Consider the following 13,845-nt stretch of genomic DNA (forward strand, 5'->3'; position numbering starts at 1 on the left):
AAGTTACAGTATACCATGTGACCTCTCTCTCCTGCTGTGCCCTAAGAAACAGGTGCAGTTGCTGGCACACTGTGCTCATTCTTAAAGGCACACCCTTTTTAAACAAAGAAAAAAAGCAGGTTTTGTGACACCTCTGCCCTTGTCGAAATGAAATGCCATTCTAAAAACAACCAGGAAACAAACACACTTTTAAAATTTTTTTTCTCATTCATGCCCCCATTCGCTCTACTGATAATTTATAGAATTTTCTTTGTACCATCACCATCCATGTAGCTTAACATGGTTAAATTCATGACAAAGCATCGGCGATAACATTGTACATATTTCGGGGAAAAACACTTTTCAAATGATAAGGCTGTAACAACAAACAACATCTAAGTATTCTAGCATTTTGGTTTTTTAATTTTTCCACAAACGTTAATGGGTTATGGTTAATGGTTTCTTTATAGTCTTGGACAATGTTTGAGAGCCAGCAAAAGTCCTAATGTTCCTTTTTCCACTGTGGAATGCTTTTTTTGATGATTTAGTTTTGATGATTTAGTGTGTTGAAATGGCAAGAAACCGGATATTGCTTTTAAGGAACGGATTCCCTTAGCCACACGTGATGTGGATACAAGGTTGTACATCCTGACTTATCCCCACAGATTATTTTAAATGTTGTGAAAAGCCTATTTAGGTCTTCACATTGTTTTTCCTCTAAGTGCAAAAACATGATGTCCAATTTTCCTACCCATTCTGTATTCGCAAATCTGATAGTTGGAGGTTCAATCTGGGAATTGTCTAGGCCTTCTGCCTCATCCTCACTATCCTTTTCCTTCTCAACAGTCCCGGATACCTGATATACCTATATTGGCTTATCCTCCTCCCTGCAATAATCATCTCTTCTTCTTTGGCCTCCTTGTCTCAGGGGACAATGGGTAAGCGCCTGGAGGTGGTCAGTGGTTTGTGGAGCAGTGCCTGGAGTGACTATAAAGGCCAATTCTAGAGTGACAGACTCTTCCACAGGTGCTGCAGGTAAAATTGGTTGTCAGGACTGTTAAGCAGTTGGCTCTCCCCTTGCACTTCTGTCTTTTTTTCCTGCCAACTGCTAAGTCTCTTCGACTCGCCACACTTTAGCCCCACCTTTATGGCTGCCCGCCAGCTCTGGCGATCGCTGGTAACTGATTCCCACGACTTGTGATCACTGTCACAGGACTTCATGTCGTGTTTGCAGACATCTTTAAAGCAGAAACATGGACGGCTGGTGGGTCTGATATCAGTGGCGAGCTCGCTGTACAATGTGTCCTTGGGGATCCTACCATCTTCCATGCGGCTCACATGGCCAAGCCATCTCAAGTGCCACTGACTCAGTAGGGTATATAAGCTGGGGATGTTGGCCGCCTCAAGGACTTCTGCGTTGGAGATACGGTCCTGCCACCTGATGCCAAGGATTCGCCGGAGGCAGCGAAGGTGGAATGAATTGAGACGTTGCTCTTGGCTGACATAAGTTGCCCAGGCCTCGCTGCCGTAGAGCAAGGTACTGAGGACACAGGCTTGATACACCCGGACTTTTGTGTTCCATGTCAGTGCGCCATTTTCCCACACACTCTTGATCAGTCTGGACATAGCAGTGGAAGCCTTTCCCATTCACTTGTTGATTTCTGCATCTAGAGACAGGTTACTGGTGATAGTTGAGCCTAGGTAGGTGAACTCTTGAACCACTTCCAGAGCGTGGTCGCCGATATTGATGGATGGAGCATTTGTGATGTCCTGTCCCATGATCGTTTTCTTGAGGCTGATGGTTAGGCCAAATTCGTTGCAGGCAGCCGCAAACCTGTCGAGATTCTGCAGACACTCTTCACTGTGAGATGTTAAAGCAGCATCGTCAGCAAAGGGAAGTTCCCTGATGAGAACTTACCGTACTTTTGGTTTTCGCTCTTAGACGGGCAAGGTTGAACAACCTGCCAACAGATCTTGCGTGGAGGAAAATTCCTTCTTCTGAAGACTTGAACGCATGTGAGAGCAGCAGGGAGAAGAAGATCCCAAACAGTGCAGGTGCGAGAACACAGCCCTGTTTCATGCCACTCAGGACAGGAAAGGGGTCTGATGAGGCGCCGCTATGCTGAATTGTGCTTTTCATATTGTCATGGAATGAGGTGGTGATACTTAGTAGCTTTGGTGGACATCCGATCTTTCCTAGTAGTCTGAAGAGACCACGTCTGCTGACGAGGTCAAAGGCTTTGGTGAGATCTATGAAAGCAACGTAGAGGGGCATCTGTTCGTGGCATTTCTCCTGTAGCTGACGAAGGGAGAATAGCATGTCAATGGTGGATCTCTCTGCTCGAAAACCACACTGTGCCTCAGGTTAGACCCGCTCAGCCAGCTTCTGGAGTCTGTTTAAAGTGACTTGAGCGAAGACTTTCCCCACTACGCTGAGCAGGGAGATTCCATGGTAGTTGTTGCCGTCGCCGCGGTCACCTTTGTTTTTGTAGAGGGTGATAATATTGGCATCGCGCATGTCCTGTGGTACTGCTCCCTCATCCCAGCACAGGCAAAGCAGTTCGTAGAGTGCTGAGAGTATAGCAGGCTTAGCACTCTTAATTATTTCTTAATAATAATGCTTTAACATATTGATGTGACACAACTGGTTGTTCCGGTGATCAGGGATGTCAATCAAGTAGTCTACCTTACCCACTCTATATGGGCCACTGTCCAGTGTTTATGTCGGTTCCTCATGTAACAGTAGCAACACCAATCCTTCGTCCCCTGGTTGAAAATTGTGGGTCTTTTGCATTTTTGTCTGCCCATTTTTTTCATATTGGCTTGTGATGCTTTAAGGTGCTCCTGAGCCACACCACAAACTTTGTTGAGCCTTTTCAGTAATCAAAATATATAGAACAAAGGAATGCATCTTCGATACTGAACTATGAAGCTCTGAAGAAACAATCAGATGGATGGATCTTGCTGGTCAAAAAGTAATTAAATGTAATAAGTTGGTATCTTAGTGCAGTACAGAACTGTCTTCAAGCTTTCTTGGTGTGGTATCAGAAATGTTGAATTGCCACATGAGGCATGGAACTCGATCTGAACACCCCCACCCTGTTGCGTGGGAGAGGGCTTTCGGGGAGGGGTGGGAGGTCAGAGGGAGGTGGATGGTACAGTTATAATAGTCGAATTTCTCAACCCGACGCCAACCCACTGCATTCCTGGTTGCCATAATATTTACGGCAGCGATTCAGACCCTGGACAGGGCTCCTGTTAAAACTGATGATCCTATCGGCGCTGCAATATACTTTTTAACCTCACCGTGGGGAGTCTAGATTGTTTTTCTGCTGGTAGCAGAAATGTGGGAGGACCTGACTGGACAGATCAGGCCATGTAACTTTTTTTTTTACAAATTTGCCTGTCTTTAAGACAGTAGTGGATCAGGAGCATTAGAAATGCTCTCCCTTCCCTCAAAGGGAAGCTTCCCCAAACCCTGGTGCTCAGCTGATCAGGATTGTGACTGGAGCCTTCCTCCTCCACTGACTGTTATGGTAGCAGGCCATAGGAATGGTCACTGAGATTCCTACCCTCTACCGTCACATCAGTTTGACTGGGTGTCTGCGCACACTGATTTTAAGGTCCTTGGTTTTCACCCACGACCAGACTCCTCCTCCTTCCTGCCTTGCCGTTAATATAAGGGCTTCTAGCTAATATGGCATTAAACAATATGAGGAGTGAAGAGGGCATAGCCTTCAACTGAGAAGTTTATGTTCCGTCCATGTCTCTAATTGACATATTGACTTAAGATATCATTCATGATTTAACATACTTTAAATGTCAGTGAATACTTGGGCCACATGTGTCTTATGTTTAGGGGAAACATAACCTGGCTTATGTATGAAGTCTCTGGCATACTGCTGAGGCTGTTTAGCATGAAGAATCTTAATTTCAAAAATGGATGACTTTGTTAAAAACTGTGGTCCGACTGGAAGGAATTGCTTTGCCCTCCCAAATATTTGGGGTGGATGGGCAAGCTTTGGTCTTCTAAGAACATTTGGATGTTCTAAGAAGTATTGAACAACAAGCAGGTGGGAAAGGAGAGGTTCTGGTTTGCCGTCTGGTGGGACCTGAAAGAAAAGACTGAAAGTTTGGATCCTAAGGCTCTGACTTAATGAGAAACTGTGAACCATTGTTGTCCAATACACTAACTAGGGGATCCAGATGAGGCTAATGGCAATTTTGATTACTAAATTTAAAAAAAATGAGAAACACAATTGTAGAAATCCAAATACTTAAATTGTGATCGAGCATAGAAAGGTTAAATGTGTCGCACAATAAGTCTGGCTCTGGAAATGCTAAAAATGGCATAGTTGTTTAAATTCTTAAGGTCCTATCTGAGAATCCACTTTCTTGGATTAAAACAATGTCAATTTATGCTGTTACTTCAGATTAGAATGCAGTATGTGCCTAGTGCAACAAGAGTCTCAAGTCAAACCTTTAACTAAACTAGTATTCATATCACCAATTGGCCAAAACTCACTAGTTGTAGTGAATAGGAAGTTGTTGCATCTTAATCACCACAGTGTGTTATCTGGTTGTAATTTAGTTTTGAACATAATGGGCCATGCTTCAGAAATTAAACGGTTTGCTTGATATGGATTGGTTACACAGCTTTCTCAGGAAATAGGGTTATGATAATAGATGCTTGTCTTCCATTGTAACTAATTCACAGTCCCTTGGGGAAATCAGCTTGGATCTGTTCAGAATATTTTTCGTCCTTTAACATACATATTATGAAAAGTGACCTTGCTTTGATATTCTGTACAGAATGAAATACCTTGCTTAGATGATGAGCAGTGAAGCAGTATTCACAGAATAATGTTGAGTACTCATTCACTAGCATTGGTATTTTCATTTTAAAGTGTAAAATTGCCCCAGCCACTAAATGGACAATATTGAGCAGTTTCAGACTTCTTGCAAAATGGGAGGGGAGTGTCAAGAAAGCCAGTTCAGAAGAAGGGAATCAAATTACAGGTTCTCTTGACTTGCCTCAATCTAAAGGCTATTGTTTTCTTTTTCGATGTGTTAATTGTGTTGACGGTAAGTCTGCACTTAACCTAGCAAGGAAGTGATTGATGGCTATGTTTAAGCAAGTTCCTGATGGGCCTCATTTCAGAAAGTAAAAATATACTGAAATCATTAAATATGTATTAAGTATTCTCAAGTTGTGCCAGTTTCTCATGCAAAATGGTACACAAAAGTAAAAGATTTCTGATGTATATTTGCAGCTGTTCCTGCTTCCAATATTTTCAGGGTGCTGGGTGGGGTGAGGAATGAAGTACAGTTATTTCCAATAGTATCAGGGTGACCATATTATAATATGTAAATGACTAATGCATTTTCTGATATATTTTCTGTCACATGCTCTATATAAGTACTTGGCGCAAGGGCACCTAATTTTTCCTGGCATCAGTTTTACTGTGGGTGGCAGCTGAATCATGTCAAAGGATAAAAAAACTATGCAGTTGATTGCAGGTGAATCCATGTTTGGGCACGTTTTTTTTAAAATTGAAATTTATTTTAATCACTGGCAAAAGGTGCCTGCCATAGCCAATTTCCATACTATTTCCAGGTGGGGTGGGCTTTGCTGGTGCAGGCTGAAAAAATGCAATTTATCTGACTGCAGAAAATGGCCTAGGTCTGCAAGATCCTAGCTATGATGTCATTTTCTTGAGTCTCGAGGTATTAGTGAGAGGCTTGGAATTTGAAAGATGTTCAGATTGGATTGTTCAGATCGCTTTTAAGATTTGAATTTGCATATAATATACAGCACAGAAACAGGACAGTGGCAGGTAAAGTTTGTAGCATTATTTTGACAGACAAATATGGAATTAGAACTCATGAACTAACCCATATTGGCTGACTTGACCTGGTCAGTCTACTTTATATTTAAGTCTTTATGGTATTTCATTAACTTTATGAATAGAGTGGAAAATGCTTTGATCCAGCATTATTTTGAGCTTTGAAATAACTATTGAGGATGCTATTGTATGAATAATGAACATTGGTTTATTTTTGTGTCGAATATTGTACAGTAATATTGACAATTTGTAGGTAATAGCCTTAGTCACATTGAATTTGCAGCTCTCTAGAGATTAAAAAGGTGATCACACCACCTAGATTTTATTTACTGCTTGTGCCCCTGTTGAGAAGATAGCTAGAGGTTACTTTTGCTATTTTATGGATTACACAGAAAGTTGCTCAACACATTTTACTGTTTTCATCATGCAGGTTAAAAAGTTGGTTTTGATATCCATACAGCAGAATAGCCAATGAAACCGAAGCATAAATAGCTGAAGTGGTATAGTGAAGGCTGTTAATTAATAACAATAGAATCGTGCAGCACAAGTTGCTGTGTGCAAAGCTCTCATCACTCAAAGGATTGTGAATCTTTGGAATTCTTGGATGCTCGGTTGTTGAGTATATTGGAATTTGGTGAAAGATGTACTATCTAATTCAGATTGGATTGCTCAGATCAAATTTTTGATAAATGTTTGGTTGCTAAGGAATATGGGTGTAGTGTGGGAAGGTGGATTTGAGCTAGATGATCAGACATGATTTTGTTGAATGGCAGAGCAGGCTCAAAGGGCCAAATGGGCTATTCCAATTCCATTTCTTTTCTTCCCCCTGGTTCTTTCGGCAAGCTTCTGATATCTGTGCTCTAGTAACCGCTCCACCTGCCATTGGAAACATAACCTTATACGTTATCTTCGTAATTTTGAATGCATGAAATCTTTATCCTCTCCACATAACTGAAGTGTCTCATCCTTGGTTTCATTCTGGTAAATCTTCTTTGTACCTTTTCCAAGTCCTTAACATGCTGCTTAAATTGTAGGGCCTAGAATTCAATGCAGTATTCCTGCTGATGCCTGCCATCTTTTAAATAAAGATTTAGCATAACTTGCTTTAATGTCCCACTCTTCTGCAAGTTGTTCTCAGCAAGCAGGTTTCAGTCCTACCTTCCAAAGACAAGGACCGGATGGAGCCTGTTATAAGACCTAATGGCCATCCTTCAGAAATATGTGTTGCAGGGAGAATGTGATAAAAGCAGGCAGTACCAGATATGGCTGACTCTGTGCAAGCTGTTGCAATTCATGGTCCAAGGAAGTCTGAAGTCATCAGAATCCCAGCAGAAGGATGTTGGAATCCTGTAGCAAAATTATTTAAAAGTAGTAGAACAGACATTGCATATCTGAAACTGAGCACAAAAGACAGCATTGTACCAAATCAAGCTGATCATGTTCTTGTACTAAACAATGAATGCACTGTACTTGATTTTAAATGAGTATTTGTTTTTTTGAGTCCAGCTTAAGATGGCCCATACATGACATTTGCGTTCACAGCTTCCTAGCACAAGCTGAGGGTGCCCCCCATGTGCACCCTTTTCCTGATGGAATGTCAAGTGGGTACACAGGAAGTGGCTGGTGGCACATCGCACCCCAGCAAAGCAGCGCTAGGCTTCCCGTGCGCTATAGTAATGACTTGCATGCTCTGAGAGAATAAAATCCCTGTTGCTGCAACAGCACAGTTGTAATTAGTGATCCCCTGGACCATGACAACGCGCAGATTTATAAATTGTTTCTCTCTAGTGTTACTGCCAATTGGTGGGAAAGGGGTTTTGACCCTGGTGTCTGTGACCACCTTGATACATATGTGGGTAGCAAACTGGCTAATGCTGCAGATGCCCTTAGAGTTAGACTGGAAGGAGCTTGACCAAATATGGTGGGCTTTATTCTTAAGCTTTTATCGCAGCAGTAACCATGTTAATGACTGTAATGTTTGACTTCAGCACTGTAGCACTTGGAGCTTTCAACCCACAGCAATTCCACATCATTTGGGAAATGAGTGGGGCATGAGACTTGAGCAGAAATTATACATTACTGGAGGCATTTTGCATATGTCAATTGCAATTTTCATCATGAATCTACTGCATTGTACTGTCTTTTGCTGTACTTCACCATTTTGGTGCCTGGTCTTTTTAGATTAACTTCATGCAATCTTTTTGAACTGGACTTTTCCTCAGGGTGGAAAATGCCATTGCAAAGTTCCAACAGTAACAGTAGAAGATCACATTCTCAGGAAGTAAGAATCTTGCCAGAAATCTGCTATTCTGTCGCAGATGAATATGCATTGACTTGTATTGAATGAGTTTCACGTTTACTTGAATTGTAATACATCACTATAGTGCAACTGAAAATTATTTAAATGATTTATATTCAGATTAATTCCAATATGTTTGCTTCGATGCAATAAAAGTTTTTACTTTATATTCTGACAAGAATGATGATAGACCTCTAAATTATATAGATTGACTAAAGGTTATAGTCACATAGTAACTGCAAGCATTTGTTAATTGATACTGTCAGGAAATTTGCCAATCTGGATTCCAGATGTTAAAATTTATTCCCGATCTTGAAATTTGTTGCAGTGAGCAAGCTCTGGGAAACACAGTTCTTCTCTTGTCTCTCAAGTAATTATTTTGTTTTCTTTGCAGCTATCCTTATTCGAAATCTTCCTGGACCACTGAAAAATTGCTGTCCCTACTTTTTTCTGTAATAACAGAACTGCCAGTGACTGTGGAAAAATGAGGAAAACTAAATTTATCTTCAAAGGAGCTCTAATGTAAGATATGTGAAGTTGGCAATAAATGTAATATTTAAAAACTAGACTTGTAAGCAGGAATGTTTTGATCTTAGTTTTCTTTTTTTTTAAAAAGCAATTTGAGGTTTGTAAAGAAAAGATGCCTGTAACACAATACTGGGTTATTCTATTTATTTTATTTAGAGATACAGCACTGAAACAGGCCCTTCGGCCCACCCTGTGCCGACCATCAACCACCCATTTATACTAATCCTACACTAATCCCATATTCCTACCACATCCCCACCTGTCCCTATATTACCTATACTAGGGGCAATTTATAATGGCCAATTTACTTATCCACCTGCAACTCTTTGGCTGTGGGAGGAAACCGGAGCACCCGGCGAAAACCCACGCAGACACAGGGAGAACTTGCAAACTCCACACAGACAGTACCCAGAGTTGAACCCGGGTCGCAGGAGCTGTGAGGCTGTGGTGCTAACCACTGCGCCACTGTGCTTCTTAAGGAAGAGATGCTTCAGCTACAGGCGAGGTACGTTCCAACAAGGGCAAAAGGTAGAGGAACTAAAAACAGGGCTCCTTGAATGACGAGGGAAATAAAGATTATGATGAAACAAAAGAGGGTGTATAATGCATGCCAGGTGAATTCTTCAAGTGAGAACTGATGTAAATAGTGGGGAGTAAGAGGTGGAATGGGGGCAACTGGGGACAGAGTGGGTAATATATGCTTAAGAGGCACAGGGTAAGGCTAGAATACTTGATGAGAACGTTGTATCGTTTACAAAGGAAGAGGAATCTGACAATATATCGGTAGAAGCAGAAAGAGGCAATGAATAGGGTAAAAATGAAGCGGGTGGAGGTACTGGAAAGGCTGGCTATGCTTAGGGTGGGTAAGTCATTGGTCTGGGTAGCTTGCATCCCAGGTCGCTAAGGAAAACGGGGGTGGTGATAGCAGAAGGGCTTGTCATAATCTTCCAATCTTCCCTAGATATGGGGGACATACCAGAGGATTGGGAAGTGGCATGTGACCCCTTTATTCAAGAAAGGGTGTAAGGACAATCTTACCAACTACTGGGTTGTTACTTTAACATCAGTGGTGGGTAAGGTTTTAGTAACAACAATTAGGGAAAAACCCAACAGGCACTTGGAAAAGTTTGAGTTAATTAAGGAGAGCCAACATGAATTTGTAAAAGGCAGATTAATCTAATTGAATTTTTTGATGTATTAACAGAGAAGGTTGTTGAAGAGAAGGTGGTGGATGTTATCTATATGGATTTTAAGAAAGCGTTTGATAAAGTACCACATAAAAAAGCTGGGTAACAAAATTGAGGCTCATGGAATAGAAGGGTCATTGTCCAATTGGATAAAAAAATTGGCTGAAGGACAGAAAACAAAGTTGCGGTAAATGGTTGTTTTTCAGATTGGTGGATGGCAGACAGTGGTGTTCCCCAAGGGTTAGTGTTGGTACCATTGCTTTTTTAAAAATTATATATAAATGACTTGGGTCATGGAATACAGTAGAATTTCAAAATTTGCCAATGTTACTAAATTTAGAGGATTGACAAACAGGACATAGGCTAGCAGAATGGGCAGACAAATGGCAGGTGGAATTTAATAGACAAGTGAAGGAAATTATGAAGGAGTTATGAGGGGCAAGTTGGCTATGGTGAATTGAGAAAATGCACTAAAATTTGATGGTAAGCAGGCAATGGTTAGCATTTAAAGTAGTACTTGGTCTACAACAAATATATATTCCTCAAAGACACAAAAACCCAACAGGAAAGATAAATCAACTGGCTAACTGATTACATTAGATCAAAGGAAGTAACTTATAAGGTTGCCAGAAAAAGTGGTAAGCCTGAGGATTGGGAGCAATTTAGAATCCAGCAAAGGATGATGAAGCAATTGATAAAGGGAAAAGAGAATATGAATGGAAGCCAGCCAGCAAAAAAGAGGTGGACTGTAAAAGCTTCTTTAGGTATGTGAAAATGAAAAGAGCAAGGACAAATTTGGTTTAATTACAGGCGGAGACAGGAGAATTTATAATAGAGAATAGGGTAATGGCGAAGAAACTAACCCATTAGTTTGTGTTTGTCTTCATGGAGGAAGATACGAGAAAATCTCCCATAAATACTAGGGAACCTAGGGATTTGTAAAACTGAGGAAGTGAAAGAAATAGGACCAGCAGAGTTTAAAAGTGCAGCGGCAGCGGGAAGGAGCGAGACTGAGTCTGACCGGCAGACTTTAAAAGTGCAGAGGCAGAGGAGTTCTGCAAAAAAAAAAGCCAACGGTGATTTCACAGGAGACCTGGAAGGTGATTGGTTGGTGAGTCACTGCTGTTAGGGAATAGCTCTAAATAGCTGGGTAAGTATCTCAGGTAAGAAAAATTTATATCAAATACAGTAAGTAGTTTTGTTTTAAGGGAGTTCTGTAGTAACGAGGACCAGGGAAAGAAAGGCCCTAGAGTAACTGATATTATTGGACATTAAGATCTTCCAGAAGGTTTGATTTAATTTAAAGGGTTAAGTCATAGCAGGAGAGCTTAAAGCCTTGGTGTGCTCCATGTCGGAAGCTGGGAACAATTCCAGTGCCCGGGACCAGCATGTGTGCAGGAAGTGTCTCCAGCTGCAGCTCCTGGAAGCCTGGGTTTCGGAGCTGAAGTGGCAGCTGGGGATACTGTGGAGCATCCACGAGGCGGAGAGTATCATGGATAGCGTGTATAGAGAGGTGGTCACACTGCAGGCTCAGACCCCACGGACAGGAGGGGAATGGATGACCACCAGGCAGAGCAAGAGGACTAGGCAGGCAGTTCAGGAATCTCCTGTGGCTATTCCCCTACAAAAAAAGATATACTGCTTTGGATACTATTGGGGGGGGGGGGGGTGGAATGGCCTCTCGGGAAAGCAGCAACAGCCCAATTCGTTGCACCACGGTTGGCTCTGCTGCACAGGGGAGGAGTAAAAAGTGTGGGAATGCAATAGTTATAGGGGATTCAATTGTAAGGGGAATAGATAGGCATTTCTATGGCCGCAAAAGAGACTCCAGGATGGTATGTTGCCTCCCTGGTGCTCGGGTCAAGGATGTCTCGGAGCGATTATCAGACATTCTGAACGGGGAGGGTGAACAGTCAGTGGTCGTGATACACATTGGTACAAACAACATAGGAAAAAAAGGATGAGGTACTAAATGCAGAATATAGGGAGTTAGGAAGTAAGTTGAAAAGTATGACCTCAAAGGTAGTTATCTCAGGATTACTACCAGTGCCGCATGCTAGTCAGAGTAGAAATAGCAGGATATATCGGATGAATACATGGCTGACGAGATGGTGTGAGGGGGAGGGTTTTAGATTCTTGGGGCATTGGGACTGGTTCTGGGGGACCAGTACAAACAGGACGGGTTACACCTGGGCAGAACCAGGACATGTCCTGGGGGGTGTATTTGCTAGAGTGGTTGGGGAGGGTCTAAACTAAAATGGCAGGGGGATGGGAACCTTTGCAAGGAGTCAGAGGAGGTGGGGGGTCAATGACCAGAACAAAAGGCAGTAAGGGGAATAAGAAAAGTGATAGGCAGAGAAATCAAGGGCCAGAATCAAACAGGGCCACAGTGAAAAATAGTGGGAAGGGGCCAAGTAATGTTAAAAAGATCAGCCTTAAGGCTTTGTGCCTTAACGTGTGGAGCATTCGCAATAAAGTGGATAATTAATTGCACAAATCGATGTAAACGGGTATGATCTTGTCGGGATTACGGAGACATGGCTGCAAGGTGACCAGGGATGGGGAATGAACATCTGGGGTATTCAGTATTTAGGAAGGGCAGAAAAAAAGCAAAAAGAGATGGAGTTGCATTGCTGGTTAAAGAGGAAATTAATGCAATAGTGAGGAACGCTCTGACGATGTGGAATCTGTATGGGTAGAGCTGAGAAACACGAAGGGGCAAAACATTAGTGGGGGTTATATGTAGACCCCCAAACTGTAGTGGTCATGTTGGGAATGGCATTAAAAGGAAATTAGAGATGCATGTGATAAAGGAACTTCTGTAATTATGGGTGATTTTAATCTGCATGTAGATTGGGCAAATCAAATTAGTCACAATACTGTAGAGGTGGAATTCTTGGAGTGTATACGGGATGGTTTTCTGGGCCAATACATTGAACCAACTAGAGAACAGGCCATCCTAGACTGGGTATTGTGTAATGAGAAAGGAATAATTGACAATCTAGTGGTGTGAGACCCCTTGGGGACGAGTGACCATAATATGATAGAATTCTTCATCAAGATGGAGAGTGACTTAATTGATTGAGGCTAGGGTCCAGAATCTTAGTAATGGAAACTACGAAGGTATAAGGCGCGAGTTGGCCATGATGGATTGGGAAACGTTACTTAAAGGAATGACTGTGGATAGGCAATGGCAAACATTTAAAGAGTGCTTGGATGCACTGCAACAATTGTTTATCCCTGTCTGGCGCAAAAGTAAAATGGGAAAGTTAGCCAAACCATGGCATGCAAGAGAAATTAGGGATACCATTAGATCCAAGGAAGAGGCATATAAATTTGCCAGAAAAAAACAACAGACCTGAGGATTGGGAGCAGTTTAGAATTCAGCAAAGGAGGACCAAGGGATTGATTAAGAAGGGGAAAATAGAGTACGAGAGCAAACTTGCGGAGAACATAAAAACTGACTGGAAAAGTTTCTATAGGTATGTGAAGAGAAAAAGATTGGTAAAGACAAATGTAGGTCCCTTACAGTCAGAAACAGGGGAATTTATTATGGGGAACAAAGAAATGGCTGACCAACTAAATGCATACTTTGGTTCTGCCTTCACAAAGGAGGACACAAATATCAGACCAGAAATGTTGGGGAACCCAGGGTTTAGTGAGAGGGAGGAACTGAAAGAAATCAGTATTAGTAGAGAAATGGCATTGGGGAAATTGATGGGATTGAAGGCCGATTAAATCACCAGGGCCTGATGGTATGCATCCCAGAGTACTTAAGGAAGTGGCCCTGGAAATAGTGGATGCATTGGTGGTCATCATCCAAGATTTTATAAGACTCTGGAACAGTTCCTACAGATTGGAGGGTAGCTAATGTAACCCCACTATTTAAAAAGGGAGGTAGAGAGAAAGCAGGGAATTATAGACCAGTCAGCCTGGCGTCGGTAGTGGGGAAAATTCTAGAGTCCATTATCAAAGATTTTATAGCAGAGCACTTAGAGAACAGTGA

At 41.9% G+C, this 13,845-nt stretch overlaps 1 protein-coding gene across 2 annotated transcripts in view; it reads left to right on the forward strand.

Moving 5' to 3' along the window:
• LOC137368956 (lactosylceramide alpha-2,3-sialyltransferase-like) overlaps positions 1-13,845 on the forward strand; it is a 138,140-nt gene that overhangs the window by 45,922 nt on the left and 78,373 nt on the right. For both annotated transcript variants that reach the window (XM_068029340.1, XM_068029330.1), the window contains exon 2: positions 8,519-8,646. Coding sequence is in view for 1 of the 2 variants with exons in the window: in XM_068029330.1 (XP_067885431.1) it covers positions 8,609-8,646 (38 nt within the window). In the remaining variant the exon portion in view is untranslated. The remainder of the gene's footprint in view (positions 1-8,518; positions 8,647-13,845) is intronic.

The sequence above is a fragment of the Heterodontus francisci genome, chromosome 1 (genome assembly GCF_036365525.1).
Source record: "Heterodontus francisci isolate sHetFra1 chromosome 1, sHetFra1.hap1, whole genome shotgun sequence".
NCBI classification, from domain to species: Eukaryota; Metazoa; Chordata; class Chondrichthyes; order Heterodontiformes; family Heterodontidae; genus Heterodontus; species Heterodontus francisci.